The sequence below is a fragment of the Rattus rattus genome, chromosome 3 (assembly GCF_011064425.1).
Source record: "Rattus rattus isolate New Zealand chromosome 3, Rrattus_CSIRO_v1, whole genome shotgun sequence".
NCBI lineage: Eukaryota > Metazoa > Chordata > Mammalia > Rodentia > Muridae > Rattus > Rattus rattus.
This window is the reverse complement of record NC_046156.1, coordinates 157,980,754-158,005,137: the sequence shown is the minus strand read 5'-3', so window position 1 is coordinate 158,005,137 and position 24,384 is coordinate 157,980,754. Positions and strand designations below refer to the sequence as shown.

General features: G+C 46.5%; 2 protein-coding genes across 4 annotated transcripts in view; both read left to right on the top strand.

Annotated features, from left to right (window-relative positions):
• Nucleotides 1-1,880, top strand: part of Rad17 (RAD17 checkpoint clamp loader component) — a 31,564-nt gene extending 29,684 nt beyond the window's left edge. The window contains exon 17 of the mRNA XM_032898737.1: nucleotides 1,109-1,880. Within this exon, the coding sequence (XP_032754628.1) occupies nucleotides 1,109-1,388 (280 nt within the window). The 3' untranslated portion in view covers nucleotides 1,389-1,880. The remainder of the gene's footprint in view (nucleotides 1-1,108) is intronic.
• Nucleotides 1,881-2,048: 168 nt separating this feature from the next.
• Marveld2 (MARVEL domain containing 2) lies at nucleotides 2,049-23,333 on the top strand. 3 transcript variants are annotated; one of them, XM_032898731.1, is made up of 7 exons: nucleotides 2,049-2,122; nucleotides 6,548-7,708; nucleotides 12,906-12,941; nucleotides 19,440-19,591; nucleotides 19,843-20,014; nucleotides 22,627-22,677; nucleotides 23,099-23,333. In XM_032898731.1, exons 2-7 carry the CDS (start codon nucleotides 6,563-6,565, stop codon nucleotides 23,219-23,221), a joined length of 1,680 nt encoding a protein of 559 aa, XP_032754622.1. In that variant the 5' UTR covers nucleotides 2,049-2,122; nucleotides 6,548-6,562; the 3' UTR covers nucleotides 23,222-23,333. The 3 variants fall into 3 exon arrangements, with proteins under 3 accessions (XP_032754622.1, XP_032754621.1, XP_032754623.1); XM_032898730.1 differs by lacking the exon at nucleotides 2,049-2,122 and adding an exon at nucleotides 2,152-2,443; XM_032898732.1 differs by lacking the exon at nucleotides 2,049-2,122 and adding an exon at nucleotides 2,453-2,616.
• Nucleotides 23,334-24,384: the final 1,051 nt, after the last annotated feature.

Below are 24,384 nucleotides of genomic sequence, written 5' to 3'. Positions count from 1 at the left end.
ATGTTTAAAGGAAGTAGTGCTTTAGAGATGGCTCACTGGTTGAGCACTGACCAGAGAACCTGAGTTTGATTCCCAGCACCCATGCTTGGCAGTTACAGCTGACTGCTTTGTAACTCAAGCTAGGGTATCTGACAACTATAGACATAAAATAAGAATAAAAAAACTAAAGTGCCTGTTGTTGTAAAAATATAAAAATAAAATGCTGTCTTTTTCCTATGATATCTGGTAGATATCTTGCCAGAAGCATACATTCCAATTCGGTGGTGGCCCAGACTAGCTGCCCCACATTCCCTTACTCTTAAATCTGCACATGAAAGAACATACAACACGATAACTTTTGATCTAATTGATAAGATATAATTGCCCACCTAAACATACAGAGCCCTGTGCACATCCATCCCTTAAGAACATTCATAACAACCTGTAAAGGTTCAGTGTGGGATCTTAACGTCAGCCTCCATGTTCTCTCTTAGCAGCTTCTCTCAGTCACCTCCTCTCTTCTGTTCCCATCTCCTCTTTCAAACTTTTCTCCCACCCATCCTTCCTTCTCGTCCATTGACAGGCCTCCTTCTGTCCTGTACCTGACCTCACCTGTGACATCATCCCACAAGTGCCCTTTTTCTAGTTTAGAAGGTAACAGTAATAAATAAAGTAGTACAAAAGGAGGACAGAGTAGATTTGTTGTTGTGAGACAAGCTCTCACACTGTAGCGGAGGTTAGACTCAAACTTCTCTTATCCTAGCCTCCCAAGTGTTAGTATGACAGGCTGTACCACCACACCTGGATGAAGCTCATTGGTTTAGTTTCTTTTTGGAGACAGACCCTTTATGTAGTTTTGGCTGGCCTGAACTCAGAGGTCCAGGGCCTACCATTGCCTCCTGAGTGTGGGATTAGGTGTGAGCTTTAGTTTCTCTGAGTTGGGCCGTCTGTTGTTAGTCTGTAGGACTCTGTTGAAGACAGTAACATTTTTGTAAGCAGAAAGGACTTATTCACAGTTGGTCATTCACCTTGTATTTTTCGTGTGTTTGTGAGTGGAAAGACCACTTAGGTTATAATTTAAAGGAGTCTCATGTTTGTTCCCGTTGATGTCTTCACTGTGATCTGACAGGTTGAAAATGGAGGCCCTGACTGACCGAGAGCTCGGGCTCATAGACCCTGACAGCGGGGATGAATTGCTGCACAGTGGAGGACAGCCTGCCCAGGAGGCTCAGGGCGAGCCCGCCCAGACTGCTGACCCAGAAACCTGGTCTCTCCCTTTGAGTCAGAACAGTGGGAGCGACCTGCCCGCCAGCCAGCCTCGGCCCTTTTCCTCCAAGGTGGGCCTGGACGAGGAGGAGGAGGAAGAGGAAGACATAGTAATAGAGGACTATGACAGCGATGAGACATAGAGAACAGCCCGCCAATCAGACTGCTGCGTGAGAGTCATCGGTTTTAGTCTATTCACTGGTACTTGAGCAGCATTCACAGGTCTCTGAAGGACCAGCTTTGTTAATTGCTCAGTTCCTAATAGTGATCATCACGGCAGCTGCCGCCTGTCATCTTGAAGTAAAGCAGGTCTCAAGTACTCAGTGCTCAGTATTTATTTAGTCTTGTGTATGGTTTAAGGAGAGGTCACGGTGTGAAGAATGTATGGATGTTGTGCTAAATATCAGAGAATGTGAAGGAATAATCCAGAACATACAGACTTTATGGGGCATTGTAAATTTGATTTATAAAACCTTTTAGGATGCAATTATGAGTATAAATAAACTTTGTGCCTTATTCACAGTTTGCATCTAGCATCTCGGGTACCGTTTTGGTATGTTGTACAGTGAAATATTTTAGATACTTCTGGAAAGTATTTACATAATTTATATCGAAATTAAAAATGTTGGATTTCATCTTGTCTTTCTTATCCTTTAACATTACCTACTGTGCACTGTCTGCCTTGGATGCAGGCATAAGTAGAGCGAATGCTCTAAAATGGGAAGGGCAGGTAGCACCTATGCTGTGCTTGCTTCCTGGCCAGAGCTCCGCAGCCCGCCGGGCGGGCGGGCGGGGCGCTGGGACCTGGTCACGCCCCAGGAGCTCGATCCCAGTTTCGGTGCCCGCGGGAACGCGTGCTCTTCCGGCGGCCGCGCAGGTGAGTGGGGCCTCGATGCGGCGACCGGACGCCGAGCCCGCGGGGAGGGCCTTTCGTCCTGTGCACACATCCCCGGAGCCGCCTCCCACCCGCGGCCAGGCTGAAGCGGGAGCACGCGGGCGCGCCAGGCTCCGGGGGCGGCGTGGGCGGGTTTCGCTGCAGTGACAGGTGCGGCCGGCTGGACGGCCGCCGTCCTTCCGGGCGCCTAGTGGCGCCGCCCTCGCCACTTTCCCGGCTGGCCTGCCCGGGACAACAGCCACCTTAGGGCGGAAGCCGGAGTGGATTTTCCAGAGAAGAAGGCGAAGGCGGGACGCGCCCCGGGTGGGTATGGTCGCGCTGCTGGGAGGCTAGATGTGGGAGCCTGGCGGGGATGATGGTTGTCGGTCCGCTCGCGGCTGCGGCTCCGCTGCTCCCCCACCCCACATCCCCAAGTTTCTGAGGCAGAACACTTTGTGGAGGCGGCCAAACTTTAGAGGCGATTTGCGTGCATAAAGGTAACCAGGCTTGATTCCTGCGACGCTCAGGGAACCATTTTTCTGGCCACAGCTGTGGCATTCCTAACTCCCTGGCTCCAACCAAACAAAAGACCTGCGATCGAGCTAGATGGAGCCTGGGGGTCTCGGGGGCAACCTGTAAGACGCCAGGGGTATCTATATTTTTAAGATGTGGTCAAATACCGTTGAAGATTGCTTGCTGGGTAACACAGTCTGCTCTTCTAGTCTTTGTGCTTTATTTAAATGATAAGGTGATGTAACTCAAGCGAGCGGTTTTCCACAGGTGAAGATGAGTTGAATCCGTTACAGTGAATCATGGAGTTAAATTAATAAGCAGGATGCTGTGTAAACCATACCCTAGAGACCTCAAACCTTATTCAGTTTCTTTGTTGTGCTTTTGCTTCTACATTCTTAGGCATATGTTAAATGTAAATGTTGTCTTTTTTAAACAACAAAGAGATTGTTTTTTAACAATTTTAAACAACAAAGACAAGAGGGCAAAAATAATTGCCGTTGTGCTGGCTGGTTGTAGGTCAACTTGACACAAGTTACAGTTCCCTTCGAAGACCAAAACTCAGTTGAGAAAATGCCGCCACTAGATTATTGACCTGTGGGCAAGCCTGTGGTGCATTTACTTGATTGGTATTTTAAGTGGGAGGGCCCAGCTCAGTATGAATGGTGCTGCCGCTGGGTTGCTGGTCTGGATACGTAAGAGAACAGCTGAGCGAGCCTAGGGGCGAAAACAGTAAGCAGCGCTCCTCCACAACCTCTATATTAGCTCCTGCCTCCAGGTTCCTGCCCTGACTTCTCTCAGTAATGCAGTGTGGTGACTTGAGTGTTGTAAGTGAAAGTAAACCATTTCTCTCCGAGTTATATGTTCATGGTGTTTTATCACACTAAAAACCCTAAGACAGTTGTCATTTAGAGAGCTTCTGGTTTGCATCATACATCCTTCTTGGGTGTCTTATTAGAGGACCCTGAAGTTTCTTCCTGGACTCCTTCCTCTGTGTTCCCTCTATTGCAATGGTTCAACCTGTGGGACACGACCCCTAAGGGATCAATGACCGTTTCATCGGGGGTCACCTAAAACCGTGGGAAAACACAGATATTTACATTATAATTTATAAGGATAGCAAAATTACAGTTATGAAGTAACAACAAAAGTACTTTTATGGTTGGGGGTCACCACGACATGAGGAACCATATTGAAGGATGAGAACCACTGATCTGTTGGGGGGTTGTGTCTGGTTTGGTGGCAGTACCTGCTCTCTGGACAGACTGTATCTCCACCTGGATTCCTAAGGGGCTGCTGAAACTCTTGTGCAATCTACTAAACGCATTTACCATAAAGTGATCAGATAGATAGCCAGCATTTGCTCTTTTTTTTTTTTTTTTCTGAAAAAAAAATTTATCTTTTGTTTTATGTGGGTGCTTTGCCTGCATGTATGTCTGCACCACACGTATGCAGTGCTCACGGAGGCTGAAGAGCTTGTTAGATCATTTGGACCTGGACTTACAGACAGTTGTGAGCATCCATGTGGGGACTGGGAGTTGAACCCAGGTCCTCTGGAAGAGCAACCATTGTCTTTAACTACTGAGCCATCTCTCTCGACCCTCTGGCCCTGCCTCTAGGTAATCTGGTGGAGGAGGAGTAGGACAGGTATGGAGAAGTGAAATCTGAGTAGGATTGGTCCTAGAGGAGTAGTTGTTAAAACTGATTTGTGAGACACAGAGGCTCCCTTCCCACTTTTGATTGTGTTTAAATTCTTCTGTGATGGCGTATTTTACATGTCCTGCATCTAGAACGTGAGGTCTCAAAGTCTCCATGGCTCTCCCCATGATCCTTTGGGTCACATATCAACAGTCTCCTCACGTCAGCCTTCTCCTTTCTGAGTTGATCTCTGGATACCACATCCAAAGAGATCACAGATCACAGATGCTATTAAAACAAGTCAGATCTGGTTGTTCAACTCCAATCCTCTGGTGGCTTCTTACAACCCATCCGTTGTGGATTTGAGATCGTAGGTGACTCATTTGGCATTGGATCTACTGTGCGTCTCATTCCATTGCTTCCTCGATGACCTCTCTGATTCCCTTAGCATGTTAGGCACTCTAGCTGTGTCATTTGCCTGGAGCAAACTTGGTTTCCGCCTTCATCTTCATTTCTGTATTTGTTGCTTTCTCCACGAGCACTTCTCTGGCCTGCTAGAGCCGGAGCCTGCTGCCTGCAGGGCCTCCTCTCTCTGCTTTAAGACTTTGACACTTGGGGCATTATGCATGGCTCCTCCATCATCTGCCACCCAGGGTAGAATCTAAATTCCGTAAAGGCAGGGAACTTAAACACAGCCTCAGCGTGTCCGAGTCCTGGGAGGGTCTCAGGCAATCTTTGTTGACTAATGGGTGTCCATTTTACAAGTAAAATCATGCCTTAGGATTTCCAAATTGTTCAACACCTTAAAGGTAAGAACGCCCATTTAAATCTGTCCTAATGTCAAGCACAGTGCCATATATGTCTACTTGAATATCCAATAAAAAGGCATAAACAAGTGGAGAGACAGTGTGCCTCTAACCTAGTAGTGTGTCCCCGCGTGGCTTTTCTAGTTGCACACATATTAGGATTTTGCTTTCATCCAGGAAGGCAGAAGACTCAGTCAAAGCATATTCGTGACAGTTTTCCAGGTATATTAACTTCTAATTGTTCTCATCCCTAGATGCTTCAGTTGTCCATGGCAACAGCAAATTGCCTTTGGATAACTGCTCTGGGAACGGCGATGCCCATAGTTAGTGCTGCTGCTGTTTTTCACTGGTTCTGGGGAGCCACAGCCTGTGAGGTTTTTACCTCTGAGAGCTCGGTTTCCAAGTCTAGCGCCAGCTGTTAATGTTTTAGGAAGAAGCAAGCCCTCTGCACTTTTTATTTTATTTTATTTTATTTTATTTTATTTTGTGTGTATGAGTGTTTCACTTGCATATGTCAGTGCCCCACATAGATGCAGCCCCCAGAGGTCAGGAGAGGCCGTCAGCTCCCCTGGGACTAGGATTATAGGCACCCGTGAGCTTGATGCAGGCACTGAGAGTCAAACCCACTTCCTCTAGCACAGCAGCGGTGCTCTTCACCTCTGAGCCAGAGTTCTGACCCCTTAGCTAACGTTTTGACTAGGACGGGAAAGGCCTCCTGCCTGCTGTGTGTTAAGACCACTTTAATGGGCCCTTAGCCATTCCAAAGCCACAAGTGGGTTAGTGAAAATGACGAGAATTTGCTGAGCCATCACATTTTGGTATGCTCAGACCCTGAGACATTTCCATTTAGATGTCTAGAGAAAAGACCGTACTTGGAAATCATTGACATTCTGCATGGCTCGAGTGTTTGTTTTGTTTTTATATTTTGTCTATTGGAGTCATACATGAATGAAACGTAAATGCTTTATTATATAAAATCCAAAACTAATATTTAAAACCATATTTAAAATGTCATATAATGGGGGCTGCAGAAATGACTCATCAGCTAAGAGCACTGACTGCTCTTCCAGAGGTCCTGAGTTCAATTCCCAGCACCCACATGATGGCTCACAACCATCTATAATGGGATCTGATGCACTCTGCTGCTGCGTCTGAAGACAGTGACAGTGTACTCATATATATAAAATAAATAAATCTTTTTTTTTTAAATTCATAGAATACTTAAGAATATTTCTGGATAATCTAATTGTTACGTACATTTAAATATCATTTTATATGTATATAAATATATATCATTTTATATGTATTATAAGTATGATAAATATATATTTATTATTTTATATACAATAAAAGTTGGATATAATCATGTTTGCCACCTGAATACATTTTGTAACTAAGTGAATAAAATAACCGGGTTTTATTTATGAAGGGTAAAGTAACTAAGTATAAGTGATTCCTTTAATTTTGACCACAGGTGTGAAAGTCACAAATGTCGTCGAGTGATGGAAGGTCCAGGATTCGGGACAGGGACTATAGTGAGGTGCCGAGGGACTCGCCTTGTCCAGATGATATCGTAAGAACCCTCCAGTCTCTTCACAGCAGTGAGCTGGCTGTGAGCGCAGATCCTCTGCCTCCTCCCCCTCTCCCATTACAGCCACCATTCGGCCCCAGCGTCTACTCAGGTGACACAGAGGAACCAGCGGTGGCCCCAGATCTCAAGCCGGTGAGACGCTTTGTTCCCGACTCCTGGAAGAACTTCTTCAGAGGGAAGAAAAAGGACCCAGAATGGGATAAGCCAGTGTCAGATATCAGATACATCTCCGACGGTGTGGAGTGTTCCCCTCCAGCCTCTCCAGCAAGACCAAACCACCACCCACCCAACTCTTACAGAGATCCTTCCGGAGGGTCCCAAGGCACCTTCGATTCCCAGCCAGAGGCGGACGCCATGTTTCCCCACGACCCCTATGCTTCCTTAGACCGGCGCACACAGACGGCGCGGACGTACAGTGAGAAGGTAGAGGAATACAATCTGCGCTACTCCTACATGAAGTCGTGGGCAGGCCTGCTGAGAATTCTGGGCGTGGTGGAGCTGCTTCTGGGAGCTGGCGTCTTCGCGTGTGTCACAGCTTACATCCACAAGGACAACGAGTGGTACAACCTGTTTGGCTATACACAGCCCTATGGCATGGGAGGGCTTGGCAGCCTGGGCAATACATACGGGGGTTATTACTACACTGGCCCCAAGACCCCTTTTGTACTCGTGGTGGCTGGATTGGCTTGGATCGCGACGATTATTATCCTGGTGCTCGGCATGTCCATGTATTACCGCACCATCCTTTTGGATTCTAGCTGGTGGCCCCTGACCGAGTTTGGAGTTAACGTTGCCTTGTTTGTTTTGTACATGGCTGCAGCCATAGTCTATGTGAATGATACCAACCGAGGTGGACTCTGCTACTACCCGTTATTTAATACGCCAATGAACGCGGTGTTCTGCCGGGTAGAAGGAGGTCAGATAGCCGCAATGATCTTCCTGTTTGTCAACATGATAGTTTATCTTGTCAGCGCCCTCGTCTGCCTGAAGCTTTGGAGGCACGAAGCAGCCCGGAAACATAGGGAATTCATGGAGCAGCAGGAGGTAGGACCGGGTGGGGGCTAGGGGGTGGGGGGGGGGGAGGTGGGAGTGAGGGAGGAGGATGGGGGAGAGTGGGGTGGGGCAGGGCTTCTCAATACCTTTGTTTGGCTTTGCTGTCTTTTTCTGTAACTGTTAAAAACACATCATCCTGGCTGGAGAGATAGTACAGTGGTTAAGAGCACTGACTACTCTTCCAGAGGTCCTGAGTTCAGTTCCCAGCAACCACATGGTGGCTCACAACCATCTGTAATGGGATCTGATGCCCTCTTCTGTAGACAGCTACAGTAATTATAATAAATAAATAAATAAATCTTTTTTAAAAAAACAACAAAAAACCCCACATCATCCTCAAAGGCTTGTCAGAATCATTCTGTATCTCTATCTGTATATGTATTTAAATGAGCTGGATTTCAGAAGGCCTTTCTCAGTAGCTTTGACTGGGATAAGCCACTCTGCTGGTCCGGTTACTGCAGAGAGACACCACGTCCCAGTAGCCTGTTAACTAAGTGCATTGTAGTGCCTGACTGATGCAGAAAAGGACGTGGCCACTGAGTTTGGATAAATGCTAATAACACAAATGACATTAATATATCTTACGGATGTATAATATACACACAATAATTTATACAATACATATAATAACATAGATTAACTGAAATATTTCACGTATAGGAGGGGCGTATGCATTTAAATAACTACAATTTACTTTTTTTCCCCTGGAAATAACACTTAAGTAAGACAATGGAGCTGGGTGGCTCAGTGAGGCATGAGAGCCTGAGCTATCAGGTCTCTTTAAGAAGTAAAAATACGTTGGCATGACCTGTACTCCCAGTGCTGGGAGGTGGGTGGCGGAGACAGGAGGATGGGGGATGCCCTGAAGCCCCCCTATCTCAAACAAAAAGTGGAAGGCACCTGAGGACTAACACGCCAGGTTGCCCTCTGACCTCCACATGTATAATGTGGTGGAGGCCGTGAACCAACATCAGCGGCCCTGGGGATGTTGAAGCAGGAAGGTCGTGAGTTCAAGTCCAGCCTGGGCCACATAATTTGAGGCCAGCTTGGGATCCCTGCCTCAAAAAAGGAGAACCAGAAAGGAATATGGTGACTGTGTGTGCATTGCAAACAAACATCAAATGACTGAGTCATGGTGAACACGAGGCTTGTCTCGCTTGAATGGAGAGGTGTGAATTTCAAAGTAAGAAAACACAGCGTCTGTTTCTCGGATTTTACTAACTGAAAACAACAATGAAAATAATTAACAAGCAATGAGAATAATACAGAGGAAAAAATGATAGTAGGACCTAATGTATTACCTTATCTAAATACCAGTCACATAGGAAAAAAATCCCACTTAAAATGATGTGAGTTTGAAGTAGCAAATACTAGGAAGGTTGTACTACTTTCAATATGCCCTAAAATAAGTCATCTCACGACCTTGCAGCAGGCTCACCTCCTATTCCACTGAAGATACTGTTTGCCTTAAGTTTGTTCTTGACTGACTGTATTGTAAAAATTCCCATTCCTACATTCCTTAAGTCTTCCTAGATGCTATATAATTGCATACGTATACATGAAGATTAAAAACAGTCCCTTTAAGAGCGCATTTTAAACTTTTTCATGAATGTGATGTTTATTTGTTTGTACTGTGTAGCCCCAGCTGGCCTGGAGCTCACTATGTAGACCAGGACCTCACTGAGAGCTGCCCGCCTATCTCTCTCTCTCTCTCTGCCTCTGCCTCTGCCTCTGTCTCTCTCTCTCTCTCTCTGTCTCTCTGTCTCTGCCTCTGCCTCTCTCTCTCCCTCTGTCTCTCTCTCTCTCTCTCTGTCTCTCTCTCTCTCTCTCTCTCTCTCTCTCTCTCTCTCTCTGTCTCTCTCTCTCTCTCTCTCTCTCTCTCCCTCTGTCTCTGCCTCTCTGTCTCTGTCTCTCTCTGCCTCTCTCTCTCTCTCTCTCTCTGTCTCTCTCTCTCTGCCTCTGCCTCTGCGTCTCTCTTTACCTCTGACTCAGTCTCTCTGTCTATGCCTCTCTGCCTCTGCATCTGCCTCTGCCTCTCTGTCTCTCTGTCTCTCTGTCTCTGCCTCTGCCTCTGCCTCTGTCTCTCTCTCTCTCCTGTCTGTCTCTCCTGTCTCTCTCCCCCTGCCTCCTGCCTCTCCCTCTCCCCTCTCTCCTGCCTCTCTCTCTCCTCTCTCTCTCTCTCTCTCTCTCTCTCTCTCTCTCTCCTCTCTCCTGCCTCTCCCTCCTCTCCACTCCCTCCTCTGCCTCTGCCCCTCTGCCCCTCTGCCCTCTCCTCTGTCTCTGTCTCTGCCTCTGCCTCTCTCTCTCTGCCTCTGCCTCTCTGCTCTCTCCCTCTGTCTCTCTCTCTGCCTCTCTCTCTGCCTCTCTCTCTGTCTCTGTCTCTCTCCATCTCTCCCCATCTCTCTCTCTCTCTCTCCTTTTCTCTCTCCCTGCCTGTCTCTCCTCTCTCTCCTCCTCCCTCTCTCTGCCTCTGCCTCCTGTCCTCTCTCTCCTCTGCCTCTCCTCTGCCTCTCTCTCTGCCCCTCTCTCTCTCTCTCTCTCTCTCTCTCTCTCTCTCTCTCTCTCCCCCTCCCCTCCCTCCCCTCCCTCCCTCCCCTCTCTCTACCTCTCCCCTCCTCTCCACTCTGCCTCTGCCTGCCCCTCTGCCCCTCTGCCCCTCTCCCTGTCCTCTGCCTCTCTGTCCTCTCTGCCTCTCCCTCTCTCTCTCTGTCTCTGCCTCTCTGCCTCTGTCTCTGTCTCTCTCTCTCTCTCTCTCTCTCTCTCTCTCTCTCTCTCTCTCTCCTCTCTCTCTCTCTCTCTCTCTCTGCTCTCTCCCTCTCTCTCCCTCACCCTCTCCCCCTCTCCCCCTCCTCCTCCCCCCCTCCCTCTGCCTCTGCCTCTGCCTCTCTCCTGCTCCTCTGCCTCCCCCCTCTGCCCCCGCCTCCGCCCCCGCCCCCGCCCCCGCCTCGTCTCCGCCGGGATGGTGGTTGTGCTCCACCATACTTGGCCCAGCATATGGTTTTTTTAGCATTTAATGCATTAATCGAGAAACTCCTCATGTTCTAATGTGAATCGTACTCCATTGTCACAAAATATATTTGTCTCTCCAGAACTCTACATATACTCAAGTTACTTCTAAAATTTTCATAAATAATGTATGAATTGAAGAATCTTGAGTCGTTTTCTTTGGTTTTGGTTTTCGAGACAAGATTTCACTGTGTAACCCTGGCTGGCCTGGTACTGTGTATCCACCTGGCCTTGAATTCTTCACCAGACCCTGTGCCGGTGCTACAGGTGTGCGCCACCGTCCTGGCTAAGAATTTTAAATTCTAATGTGTGGGGTCCAAAATCGGAAGACTTTTACCCTTCTTCGTAATGTAGCATGCTAGTTTAATAATAATTTTAAAAGAGCCATCTTTTATTGGGGGGAGGGGTCATTAATCCTTCTTGGCCGCCGCCTTCCGCATGGCTGCACAGCACGTTGCTCAGCTCCTCCCTCTTTCTCTTGGCGCGGATGTGCGTGCCCACCCTCTTCTTGATAAACTTGAGTGCTCGCTTGTCCTTGGACACTTTGAGCAGCTCCATGGCGCTTCTCATAGTGCGCAAAACTGCACACCTCCCAGATCATGTCCCGCACGAACTTGATGTGTTTGTGGCCGGCTGTGTCTCAGCTTGCTGATGTTTTTCATCTCTTTGTGGCCTTTGTTGAGGCCCACAGCCATGGGGTAGCGCAGGGCCATGGCTGCTGCTCTCCGATGGCAGCCGGACAGGAAGCTAATAATAATTTTCAGTTATTTAAATGTCAGTGGTCTACTACAAGAACATGATTGTGATGATTAGCATAGTTTTTCTTAAACAAAAGCTTATTTTATACCAGATGGTGCAAAGGCACGCCTTTTGTCCCAGCACTCAGGAGACAGAGGCAGGTAGATCTGAGTTTGAGGCCAGCCTGGTGTGTAAATGGAGTTCTACAGAGAAAACTTGTCTGGAAAACCAAACCAAACCAAACCAAACCAAACTAAACCAAACCAAAGCTGACAACTTACTTTGTTTTGTTAGGGAGGAGCTCTCACTATGTAGCCCACGTTGGCTTACAACTCACCACAATCCTCCTGCTTCAGCCTCTCGAAGAGCCAGAATTACAGTGTATTCACTTAAAAACTTTTTATAAGGGTTTTTTTTTTACAATATTTGATTAAATTTGAATTAAATTTGAGTTATTGAAGGTGACATAACAGACTTATTTTCCTATTAATTTTATAAAGGGAATTTATTTTAATTATCCAGGGTGCTGGGCATGGTAGGTCATACCTGTAATCCCAGCACTCAGGGCAGAAGCAAGAGGACAGCCACAAGATTAAGGCTAGCCTGATCCATGCAGTGAATTCTAAGCTAGCCTGGGGTACATAGCAAGATCATTTCTCATAAAGCAATCAAAAGCAAAATTAAACACCCAAGATAAAAGTAACAATAAAGGCTGGAGAGATGGCTCAGTGGTTAAGAGCACTGACTGCTCTTCCAGAGGTCCTGAGTTCAAATCCCAGCAACCACATGGTGGCTCACAACCATCTGTAATGAGATCTAATGCCCTCCTCTGGTGTGCATGATGACAGCTACAGTGTTCCCACATACAGAAAATAGGTAAATAAATCTCTTTTAAAAAGTTTTTTTTTTAAAAATAACAATAAGGGTTGGGGATTTAGCTCAGTGGTAGAGCGCTTGCCTAGGAAGCGCAGCCCTGGGTTCGGTCCCCAGCTCGAAAAAAAAAAAAAAAAAAAAAAAAAAAAAAAAAAACCAATAAATAAAATCTAAGTAATTCAAGTATCTTACCTAATAGTACTCCCCATCCCATATCTCCAAATCCTCTCCATGCCCTTGGCTAACACAGAGTCAGTTACCTGTCATCCTCTGAGCCTCCACTGGCCCAGAGAAGTGTGGGCAAATGAGTGTGGAGAACAAACATCAAAGAGAGGATCAACTTCTGGGAACTGGGATCAGGCTAGGAGTGCAAATGGATGGAAACCATTGCAAAGTAACTTCTAGTTTTTACTTTGTGCGTATGTGTGTTGTCTGTGTATGTAGTGCGTGCAGTGCCAACGGTGGCCAAAAGAGGGCGTAGTACTTCCTGATGATGTGGCTGTTGTAGCCTGCTGAGCCGTCTCTTTGGCACCTCGAAATCATTTTAACTCTTCTGTTGTTGTCATTCCAGATAAATGACCCATCGTTGTCGTCAAAAAGGAGAATGGTAAGAGCACCATTATGCTGCTATGCTGCTCAGTTATGCTGTCTCTGCAGATTGGCTAAACACTTATATTTGTTGGCAATCCACGTGTGAAAGTGCGGGGCTCGGATGAGGGCTTTCAGCTATTTTCTATGCTGGTATTTTGTGTTCATTGGCATTTAGCCTGCAAGGATGTCTGTGTGAGGGAGTCAGGTCCCCTGGAACAGGAGTTCTAGAGCTGCCGTGGGCTGCCATGTGGGTGCTGGAACTTGAACCTGGGTCCTCTGAAGGAACAATCAATGCTCTTAACCACTGAGCCATCTCTCCAGCTCTGACTTTCTGCTTTTTTCTGATACCAAAAGGACCACATTAGGCTGCCTTCCCTAGAACCCCTTTTCGTATTCTTACATGAATTTTTTTTTGTAAGTGAATATAGTTGGTCTTCTTCATACGCTTGTCTATTTAAGTTCTTGCTGTGTAGCCCAGGTTGGCTTTAATGCGTGTTACTCCTGCTCCTGCTTCCCGTGGTACAGAACTCTGGGCTTACTAACTTATGCCTGGCCAGTTTTCTTCATGGAAGTCATTCTTACTGGGGCTGGAGTGTAGACCAGTTAGCACAGTGCTTGCCTAGCATGCACGGAACCCTGGATTCCCTCCTACACAAACTGGGGATGGTGGCCCCAGTCCCCATGTGGCTGCAATCCCAGCGTGTAGAAGGCAAATGCCAGAGAATCTGAAGTTCATGGTCATTCATTGTCTTAAAGGAGTTTCTATTGCTGAGATAAAACACCATGGCCGTAAGGAAGCTGGGGAGGGAAGGGCTTCTTTTGCTTGCATATCACAGTCACCATCAAAAGAAGTTAGGGCTGAAACTTGCACATGCACGCACACACACACACACACACACACACACAGACATACATGCACACACCATTTCACATGTGGAATCAGTTTTATAAATGCTAACACTCACTAACAGATAATATAAAAATCTAGTATCAGAATTATGCAGAATCCTAACATATGTTAGGTTGAAGTATGTTCAAAATATCCTCAAGTACTCGAAATATGGGTCAGGGTTAGACTGCTTGCCTGCCTACTGTGTGTGAAGCCCCGGGCTCAGTCCCCATCACTGAAATCCATCCATTCACCCATTGTCAGTCAGCTTAAGTTTGCTACTGCTTATTTCCCAGTGTTGGGCTGGGCAGGGCCATCTTACTGGGCAGTGCTGTAGTAGCAGCAATTAAGCTTGCCCGGGGTAGAATGTATGGGTTCCTGGTTATTCCCCCTGAGGCAGTGAGACCTCCCAATAATATTCATGCAGAGGTAGAGTTAACCTAAAAAGCCAGGAAGCAGCCCTCAAAGATCAGCCAGCAGTCAGCGTTCCTGCTTGATAGGATAAACAGGTGGGGCAGGGCTGTTAAGATCCGCCCTGGAGAGTCCTAGGGCACCCCTTTCAGACTGCCTAGGGGCTGGACAGCATGTCCAGGGTGTATTTCCAGGTCCTGGAATAGTTCGGAATAATGATAGAATATAGAATGCTCATTCTTTTTCTTTTTGTTTTGTTTGGAGTTGGGGTGGGGGAAGGTTTATAACAGGGTTACCCCTAGGTGTCCTGGAACTCCACTCGCCTCTGCCTCCCAAGTGCTAGGACTAAGGTGTATGCCTCCATGCCCAGCTGAAATGCCCATTCTTACTTTGGAAATCATTTGATCTACATATGACTTTCCTGACCTCTAAAATACAGAAGCTGAAGCCAAAAACCACCTTTTAAAGACCTCTCTCGGGCTGGAGAGATGGCCCAGTGGTTAAGAGCACTGACTGCTCTCCCAGAGGTCCTGAGTTCAATTCCCAGCAACCGTCTGTAATGGGATCTGATGCCCTCTTCTGGTGTGTCTGAGAACAGCAACAGTCTACTCAAAATAAATAAATCTTAAAAAAAAAAAAAGACCTCTCTCTGTGGAGATGGATCACTGTAGAAAAAAACTTAGCTATAATCTAAAAGAGACTCCCATTACTTGATACTTAGCCAGTGAGAAACCTGATAGAAAGTGCTAGAACTCTGGCTTTTGTGGTGTGATTTTTCTCCCTGGATCCTAACAGGGATAATGGCGGAGTGCCATGGGAGAGATGTGAACTTTAGAATTTTACTACTCTGAATCAGGACACCAGTGCAGTTGCCTTCTTGCCTTTGGTCCTGTTGAAATTACTTATCTTCTCTGTCTGAACTTGCATTTCCTTATGTTTATATCTTATGATTTGATTTTTTTTTTTTTGAGAATATGGTTTTTTTCTTTCTTTCCTTTCTTTTTTTTTTTTTTTTTTTTTTTTTTTTTTTTTTTTTTTTTTTGAGAAAGGGTTTCCCATATATAGCCTAGCTGGCCTTGAACTCTCAGAGATCCACTTGTCTCTGCCTCCTGAGTGCTGGGATTAAAGGTGTACACCATCACACCTGACTAAACATTTTTTTTAAAGAAAGATGTATTTATTTTATGTGATGATTGTTTTGCCTGCATATCTGTGTGCCACATGCATGCGTGCTCATGGGGATCAGACAAGGGTGTCAGATCCCCTGAAGCTGGAGTTACAGTTATGAGCTGCCACATGGGTGCTGGGAATGGAGCCTGAGTTCTCTGAAAGAGCAGCCATTACTCTTATCTTCTGGGCCATCTCTCTTGCCTCAAGATTTATTTTTACTTGTGTGTGTGTGTGTGTGTGTGTGTGTGTGTGTGTAAGTAGATGCATGCCACGTGTGTAAGAGTTCCCTCTGTAGCCTTAAGGGGGTGTCAGATCTTGGAGAAATGGAGTGGCCGGTGGTTGGTGGCTCCCTGATACGGGTGCCAGAAACTAGACCTAGGTACTTAGCTAGAACAAGATGTGCTTTTACTCACTGAGACATCTCTCCAGCCCCAAGATAATGTTTTTAACAAAATGGCATATAGATGTAAAGTCAGATCAGTGCATAGTAATAAATTCTAATAAAGGCCCACCTGGAGGGTTTTTTTAATTTGGCAGATTAATTCCTGAGGTTATATTTTCATAAGCAGTGCAATGTTTATGCGAAGCCTGGGGTTTTAAACGCTGTTATGCAAGCACCTCGCTGGCTGGCTTATTGTGATGGGCCTTGTTAGGGCCTAGACCGCCATTTGCTACTTTCCTGAGGACTTGAGTTTTCTGGAGGAACTACAACGGGAAGAGAGCTGACTCCTGCAAGTTATGGAGCATGTGCCCCTCCACCCTAAATAAATAGATGGAATTTTTTAAAAATGTAATGGCATTTACATTTAGCGGGCCCCTGCTCGAGCTCTCAAGCATCTGCGCGTCTGACAGTCGGCGGGCGGGAGTCAGAACCCTATTGGTTATTGAGGATCCTGGGTGGTTTTGGGTCAGGCCTGTGTGTGCACTTAGGGAACTCAGAACTTGCAAAGACACGCACTGGGCACATGAAGGTCGGCACTCTGCGCTTCTAATTCACAGGATGTCCACAGGACAAGTTTCAGGTAAGATCCCCTGAAGCTGGAGTTACAGCTGCAGCCTCTCTGTCTCCTTCATATGTGCTTGTCACCAGGAAAATGTGGCTCGCCTCAGAGCTGGAGCCCAACCCCATGCTGTCTTAAAGCTTTCTTCTCACATTAGCATGTAAAACTAAACAAGTAGCTCTGAGCAATGGGAAGTGACGGGTGCTTGAGCCAGGCACAGTGGCTCAAACCTGTAATTCCATAGTCAGGAGGCTGAAGCAAGAAGACTGTCGTGAGTTTGGGGTCAGTCCAGGCTTCATAGTGAGTTTCTGACCAGACAGAGTGAAACCCTGTCTCTAAAACAAGCATACAGATAAAACGAATAGTATTTACCTGATTTTCTTTTTTTTAGCCTAGAAATGTAATTAATTATGGACTCTACCATCCAGTGTGTCTGCCTAGGCCACATTCACACCTTTGACCAGAACATGGTACTGTTTGCCTGAGGGCTGCTGGGGAGCTCCAGAACAGCCTTCCTGAGCTGGTACACAGAAGTCTCGAGTGTCAGACAGTTCAGTGCTAACGAGAGGCACCATGACATCGAAATCCATCTGGTCAAGTCAGAATACTTCCTCGAAGCCAGGTGGTGGTGGCATTTACCTCCAGTCCCAGCACCTGGGAGCTCTGAGTTTCAGGATAGCCAGGGCTACATAGAGAAACCATATCTTGAAAAACAAGAAAACCGAACAAACCACCACTCCAAACCAAAGTTCCTCTAGTGTTTAGTGCCCAGAGTTGTGTTCAGGGTTGAGATCTCAGGAACAGCAGGCTAAGGATGTTCTTCTAGATGGTCTAGATGCTGACTGTTCTTCTAGAAGTCCTGAGTTCAATTCCCAGCAACCATCTGTAATGGGATCAGATGCCCTCCTCTGGTGTGTCTGAAGACAGTGACAGTGTACTCATATACATAAAATAAATACATCTTTAAAAAAAAGACCAAAACACCATGACCATGACAACTTGTAAAGAAAAAATTGAATTTGGGGCTTGCGGTTTCAGAGAGCTATAGTCCATGATAGTGGAACAAAGGTGTAGCAGGAAGCAGGAGGCAGAGAGAAAGAGTAACTCTGGGAATGACATGAGCACTTGAAGCCTCAAAGCCCACCCCAGTGACACACCTCCTCATCCTTCCCAAGCAGTGCCACCAACTGGGAACCATGTACTCAAACACATGAGCTGTGGGGCCATTCACATTCCAGCCTCTTCAGCAAGACACCCTTGTCTCTGTTTTCTTATTCTGCCTCCTCTTGGGTTTTCTTGCTTTGGGTACCTGGCTGAGATGTATCTCCTCCCATCTAGCGTGTGGGCCGGGAGCTTCCCCTTTCCAGATCCCTTTCGCTGGGCCAGTTATCCACCCCCACTAACCAGGCCTGTGCTCTCTGGTGAGGTAATAGCTGGTGGCCTTGACAGTGAGCTAATGTTAAACCAAACCTCAAGACCAGTGGGAAAACAAAGACGCTTTAAAAGCTGCTATAGCAACAGAGGGCAAGGTTCAAAACCCTTTGTTGCATTTCTGCACTTTCTTTTGTAGGTCTAAGGGACTTAGTAGAGGAGAAAGGGGCTTCCGCATTGGAGAACAGCCATGTTTCCTCTGGGTGTGGTTGGCACTACCGGCCCCATTCACAGGCTTGTTTCTAGCATGCTCTTGGAACGTCAGGGCAGTCTAGCATGTGAACAATATACATTTAAGTAAACAGGTTTCCTCATAGTATTCATTTAAAGCAGTGTTTTTAACCTTCCTAATGTTTTGACCCTTTAATACAGGTCCTCATGTTGTGTGACGCGCCCCCCCACCATAGTTATTTTCATTGCTACTTCATAACTAATTTTGCTACTGTTATGAATTGTAATGTAAATATCTGTAGTTTTGGGTGGTCTTAGATGACCCCTGTGAAAGGGTCATTCAACACACACACACACACACACACAGCTCAAGACCCACAGGTTGCGGAACAACGATTTAAAGTATCAGTAAGGGCTGGAGAGATGGCTTAGTGGTTAAGAGCACTGACTGCTCTTCCAGAAGTCCTGAGTTCAAGTCCCAGCAACCACATGGTAGCTCACAGCCATCTGTAATGAAATCTGATGCCCTCTTCTGGTGTGTCTGAAGACAGCTACAGTGTACTTATATATAATAAATAAATCTTTAAAGTATCAGTGAACTTGTGTTGCGGTGTAGTGCTAGAACACTTGTCTGGATGCTAAAAAGCCTCCAGGTTCGGTTTCCAGCATCACAAAAATTAAATACTTAAGTTTAATACTCAGAGTTTAATTGTGGTTTTTCTGGTTGCTTGATGTGTAACCTTTAAAGTTACACATCTTCTCTGAACCCTTCTTCTTCTGGCATCTGCAAACCTTGGCTAGTGTTCCGGGTGCAGTGCAACTGAATGCTGACCTGCCTTTGACTGCCTATTGTAGAAGTTTCCTATGTCCCTTCTGCTGGCTTTGTTCGAAGCCTGTCCCAGCCATTTTCTTTTCTCTTTCCTGAATATGTAATATTTTTATTGAAAGGTATGGCTGTCGTCCACCGTCTCATGCCTGTAGGCTTTCCTGAGCCCCAAGGCCTCAGCTTGAGAACAATCACACCCTGAGTCCTCCCTGTCCTCCGACTGGTTGGTCCTCCCATGCAAGGTCCTCCCTAAAGCCTGACATCAGAACCGCTTTCTTTCTGGAGCACGGTTGATTTGAAATTTTAAGAAACAGGATCTTGCTATGTACCCCAGGCTAGCTCCCAACTGATCCCCGTGCCAGTCTCTTGTGTGCTGAGACAGGTGTGTACCATGACACTTTGCAGAAAGCGCCTTTTAGCATGGATTCTTTGCTTTCTCCCCTTCAGATAACGCATCAGTGTATCAGTGTGGCTTGCCCCCTCTCCCTTCTGGCTGCTTCTGGCTGAGTGGTCCTTGTTTTTCTTCCCCCTCCTGCTCCCTCTTCATTTGCTCCTACTCTCTGGGGTGGACTCTCTCCCTGCTCTCTTGTTCACGTCAGTCCTTTTCTTCCCCAGCAGTGTGAGGTGGCCACCAGTGACCGACAGAAGGACCAAGAAGTCAACTTCAAAGAGTTAAGAACAACAACGAAAATGACTCCTGAACTTCTGAGTGGACACATCCCTCCTGGCCACATTCCTAAGCCCATCGTAATGCCTGACTATGTGGCGTGAGTCCATCTCATCTGGGTTTCATCTTCGAGTTTGTTATTTAGGGTAACATGTTAGAAAATAAGAATGGTACTCAGGTCTGGTCAGAGAGCAGTAAGCTGACCAGTTTCACCCGTTCAGCCTGTTTTAATAAAAGTTAACAGTGTTTTCCTACTCTGTGGCTCAAACCCAGGGTCTGAGCATGTGAGCACGCCACCACAGACCTTCCACAGTGTAAGGTCGTCACTCTGGTTTATGATTTTTCCCTCAGAAAATACCCTGTGATTCAGACGGATGACGATCGGGAACGCTATAAGGCTGTGTTCCAAGACCAGTTTTCAGAGTACAAGGAGCTGTCTGCAGAAGTGCAGGCCACCCTGAGGAAGTTTGACGAGCTGGACACGGTGATGAGCAGGCTGCCACATCATTCTGAAAACCGCCAGGTCAGTGTCCACACCTACCGAGAAGAGGAGATGCCTGTGGTCTGGGGATTCCCCGACGCCTGTCTCTGCTCTCTAGGAATGTGTTTGGGATCTCTGAGGTAGCTAAGCAGCATCTCCATTCCTGTTAGTAGCACAGTGTATGCAGAAGGCCTTAGGCTCCATCCCAGAGCTACAAAAGGAAAAGAAGAAAAAAGGAAAGCTTATATAACATAATGTCTTTAAACATCGCTACTGTCTTTTTGGCTGGGGATAAAACTCAGATCTCGAGTATGGTAGACAGAACTCTGTCATCCTCAGCCCAACCTTCAGTTGTTAAATATTTTATTTCCTCATTTAAGTAGACTATGATTTGCCAAAGATATATACTTCCAGTGTATTGAAGGAGACAAATGGCCCACTCAGAGTAGAGTAATCCCAGGAGGGGTTATGGGACAGTGCAGTCATACCCATCTCAGTCCCAAAGCGAGAAGAGTTCTGTGGGGAAGACCTAGAGCAGAGGTAAGCCCCTCGATGGCCACATCTGAGTGACCGCCAGGGTTAAAGCGAAGAGAAGCTGCGGTGAACACAGTAATTATGGAGACAAAGGGAAGTTTTCTCTGAAACATCCTTTTAAAGATGAGGGGGGGGTTGGGGATTTAGCTCAGTGGTAGAGCACTTGCAAGGCCAAGGCCCTGGGTTCGGTCCTCAGCTCCAAAAAAAAAAAAAAAAAAGATGAGGTGGGGTAAACTTGGTACTGGAGGTGCACACCTTTAATCCCAGCTGGGATTAGTGGGGATGTAGTGGCAGGTGGATCTCTTGAGTTCAAGGCCAGCCTGGTCTACAGAGCAAATTCCAGGAAAACCAGGGCTACACAGAGAAACTCTGTCTCGAAAAACCTAAAAAAAAAAAAAAAAGGAAGAAAAGGATTCAGGCTGACGAGGCCTGGATGGCACAGACCTTTAATCTCAGCACCCAGGAGGCAGAGGCAGGCAGAGCTCTGAGTTCCTGGCCAACTTGATCTACCTATCGAGTTCCAGGCCAGTGAGGACTACCTGGTAAGAACCTGTATCAAAACCAAAAACAACGGAGCTACCCAGCCGTTCCCTCATGCAAAATTTTTAGAAATGTTTAAAAGAATTTATGTATTTGAATACACACACAAACACAAGCAGATTTTTCTTCTGAGAACCTCCATTAATGGGGGGGGGGGGGGTCTTTGTTTTTATTGTGTATATATACTATACATTTAAATCACTCTCGATTACGAGACACCTGAGATAAATATGTCTACAGTAATGACATTTCCCCAACACTGAAGCAATGGCGTAGTGTTAACTAAGAAACTCCCGTTCCAGGAAGCCGGAGAGGTCCAGCCAACACTGAAGTGCATGTCAGTTATCAGTGTATGGAAACACTTAAGATCCACAGGTCAGAAAGGGGAACCAAGTTTAGAGGTGGGGAGATGTACGAGAAGAGCCATGTGTGGCGACACCAGCCTGCATTCCCAGCCGCTTGGGAACTAAGCAAGAGAAGTTGCCAAGCCCAGGAGTTCTAATCCAAGGGGACAGCGTGAGGTCTTGTCTTAAAACAAGTTGTGTGGGGCTGGAGAGATGGCTCAGTGGTTAAGAGCACTGACTGTTCTTCCAGAGGTCCTGAGTTCAAATCCCAGCAACCACATGGTGGCTCACAACCGTCTGTAATGAGATCTGATGCCCTCTTCTGGTGTGTCTGAAGACAGGGACAGTGTACTCACATATATAATAAATAAATCTTAAAAAAAAACAAAACAAGTAACAAGTTGTGTGAGGCAAGACAAGGCATCCGTGGAGAGATGGAGACATTTCCACAGTCCTCTGTCTTACTGGAGAGTTGACCTCGCCACACATCTTCCGTTTATGATAAAATTTATAATAAAACTAGAAGGAACCTTGTATTAGCTGTTCTCAGGAATAGCTGGGTAGTGAGCACCCCCAGCCTTTCACACCCAATTCACCAGGAGGAGCTTTCTAAGAAGGGTGGAGAGGGTGGTCACAGCCAGTGCTTTACACACTGTGCTCTCTATCAGAATCATTGCAAATCAGTGACCCTCCTGACAACCACTTGAGGTGCTTGTGGGTATTATTTTCAGGGAAAAAGAATGTTAGGACAAAGGACTAACCCAGGGTCACAAGGCTGCTTGTCCCACTCCAGTGCCTAGTAGGTAGTTTATGTGCAGATGTTTGTCCAGTGAATTATATTTTTGTGCAAGTATTTTCTGTCTAGCTTTGGGCAAAAAAAAATAGGGAGCTTTGATTTTGAGGCAGGGTCTCCCTCTGTAGCCCAGACCGATTGTGAATTCATAGCGGGGACTCCCCCCCTCCCCTCCCCTCAACTCCCCTCCCCTCCGTGCCACAATTGTGGCGGATGCTGCCACACTCGGTGAAATAATTTCCTCTTCCGATTCCCCGTGCGCTTTGAGCTTTGAGTGTAATTTGAGTAAATACATGGTTCCCCCCCCCCCCACACCCCTCCCCCCCCCCCCCGGAAGCTGAGGACCGAACCCAGGGCCTTGCGCTTGCTAGGCAAGCACTACCACTGAGCTAAATCCCCAACCCCAATACATGTTTTAACTAATAAAAATATATTATTTTTAGGAACACGAGAGAATTTCAAGAATTCATGAAGAGTTTAGGAAGAAAAAGAATGTGAGTAAAGTGATTTTCTCGGTCAACGTGTCCTTGCCCTGGTACACTGGTGATAACCAATAGACTTCCAGTTTCTTTTAAGCTAAATTAGTAAATGTCTCTCCATTGAGTCCCTGATGGTCCTGAGATTCCATGAAGGGTGGAGTTGGGAAAAACTTGGGAGAGACATTTATTCTTATTTCTTACGCTTACCTTTTACGACTTTTGACTCCTAAAGGTGCCCTTACTCTGTGCATTACCCTTGGTTTTGCTGTGAACCTAAAACACAGGGTATTTTGTGTTGAAAGGAGAAGGCAGGGCCTTTCTAATCATGCAGGCCGTATCTCTGAGCAGTCCTGCTGTGTCAGCTGTTTTCTTTGAGGATGTGTTTGTGTTAACCACTGAGGAAAGCCTTACTGAATGACGGCTGTTTCTTTCCCAGGACCCTTCGTTTCTGGAAAAAAAGGAGCGTTGTGAGTACCTCAAGAACAAACTCTCTCACATAAAGCAAAGAATCCAGGAATACGATAAAGTGATGAATTGGGATACTCAGGGTTATCCCTAGATGCTGTCTGAAACGGTTTATAGCCAACTGTTCATTCGCTGCCTTTGCGTGTTGGTCTCCTGGGTGAGAAGCAGGCACTTCCGGGTCACCTTCTGCTTGGTCTAAAGACATCCTAGGTAAAACCGTGTGATTTTACTCAAACATTTCAAAACAGTTCTCAAACCCACAAGGGCCTTTCCTGAGATGGGAGAGGCAGCGTGTTCAGCTGTGTGCAGTTTCTCGTTAACAAGGACTGGAAGCCAAGGTCAGTCGTCACACTCTGTGATCTTGGGCGAGTTGATCAATCCTCTGTGCCTGCTTCTTCTGTAAAATGATACCTACCTCACGGGGCAGTTATGAGACTATACGTGCTCCTCTGTGTGAACAGAGCCTGCTAGAGAAGCACCACCTTCGCGTGGGAGTGCTGTGGATGTGTTGGTGGAACGGCTGAGCTACACGGATGAGTCTGCAGTAGCAGTCCTTAGTGAGCGAGCGTCAGCAGCCAACCGAAGGCCCCAGCCTGTAACGTCCTCGTACTTTTCGCCTTTAGCACATATGGCCTCACATGGATGCTTCCCTGATGCCTGTGACCCGTTATGGCTCTCACCGCCTCCACGTCTGTAATCAGGGTCACTGTTCACGCATGCCCTTGTCCCACAGCCCACGCCCTGAGCACGTGAGAGCACCGCCCTTTCCGTTTACTTAGATGGATTCCCTCCTGTGACTCGTTAGCACACTTCATCTTGCCTGAAATTTTATCCATGAGAAATGTTTCACCATTTTTTTTTCTTTTCTTTTTTTCGGAGCTGGGGACAGAATCGCCATTTAAAAAAAAAAAAAAATTTGTAAGAAATATTTTTTAGAGGAAATTGTCGATGGGCTGGGGCTACAGCTCAACTGAGGGTCGAGGATTTACCTTCAAGGCACAGATGAGGGCCTGCCTCATAGCACCATTTAAAACAAACAAATAAAAACAAAAAAAAAAACGGGGTTGGGGGATTTAGCTCAGTGGTAGAGTGCTTTGCCAGGGAAGCACAGGCCCTGGGTTCGGTCCCCAGCTCTGAAAAAAAAACAAAAAAAAAAAAAAAAAAAAAACTCAAAACCAAACAAAAAACCCAGCTCTGCCTTTGGTTTCTACTCAGGAGAATCTATCCCGTAAATTCCCTGGTGTGGAATTACAGTTC

Excerpts from the sequence above, each read along its gene's own strand:
- Marveld2 (XM_032898731.1), top strand. The coding sequence starts at position 6,563 with ATGTCGTCGAGTGATGGAAGGTCCAGGATTCGGGACAGGGACTATAGT. Across the intron at positions 12,942-19,439 it reads TGTCGTCAAAAAGGAGAATG|CAGTGTGAGGTGGCCACCAG; the intron begins GTAAGAGCACCA and ends TTTCTTCCCCAG. Across the intron at positions 19,592-19,842 it reads GTAATGCCTGACTATGTGGC|AAAATACCCTGTGATTCAGA; the intron begins GTGAGTCCATCT and ends TTTTTCCCTCAG.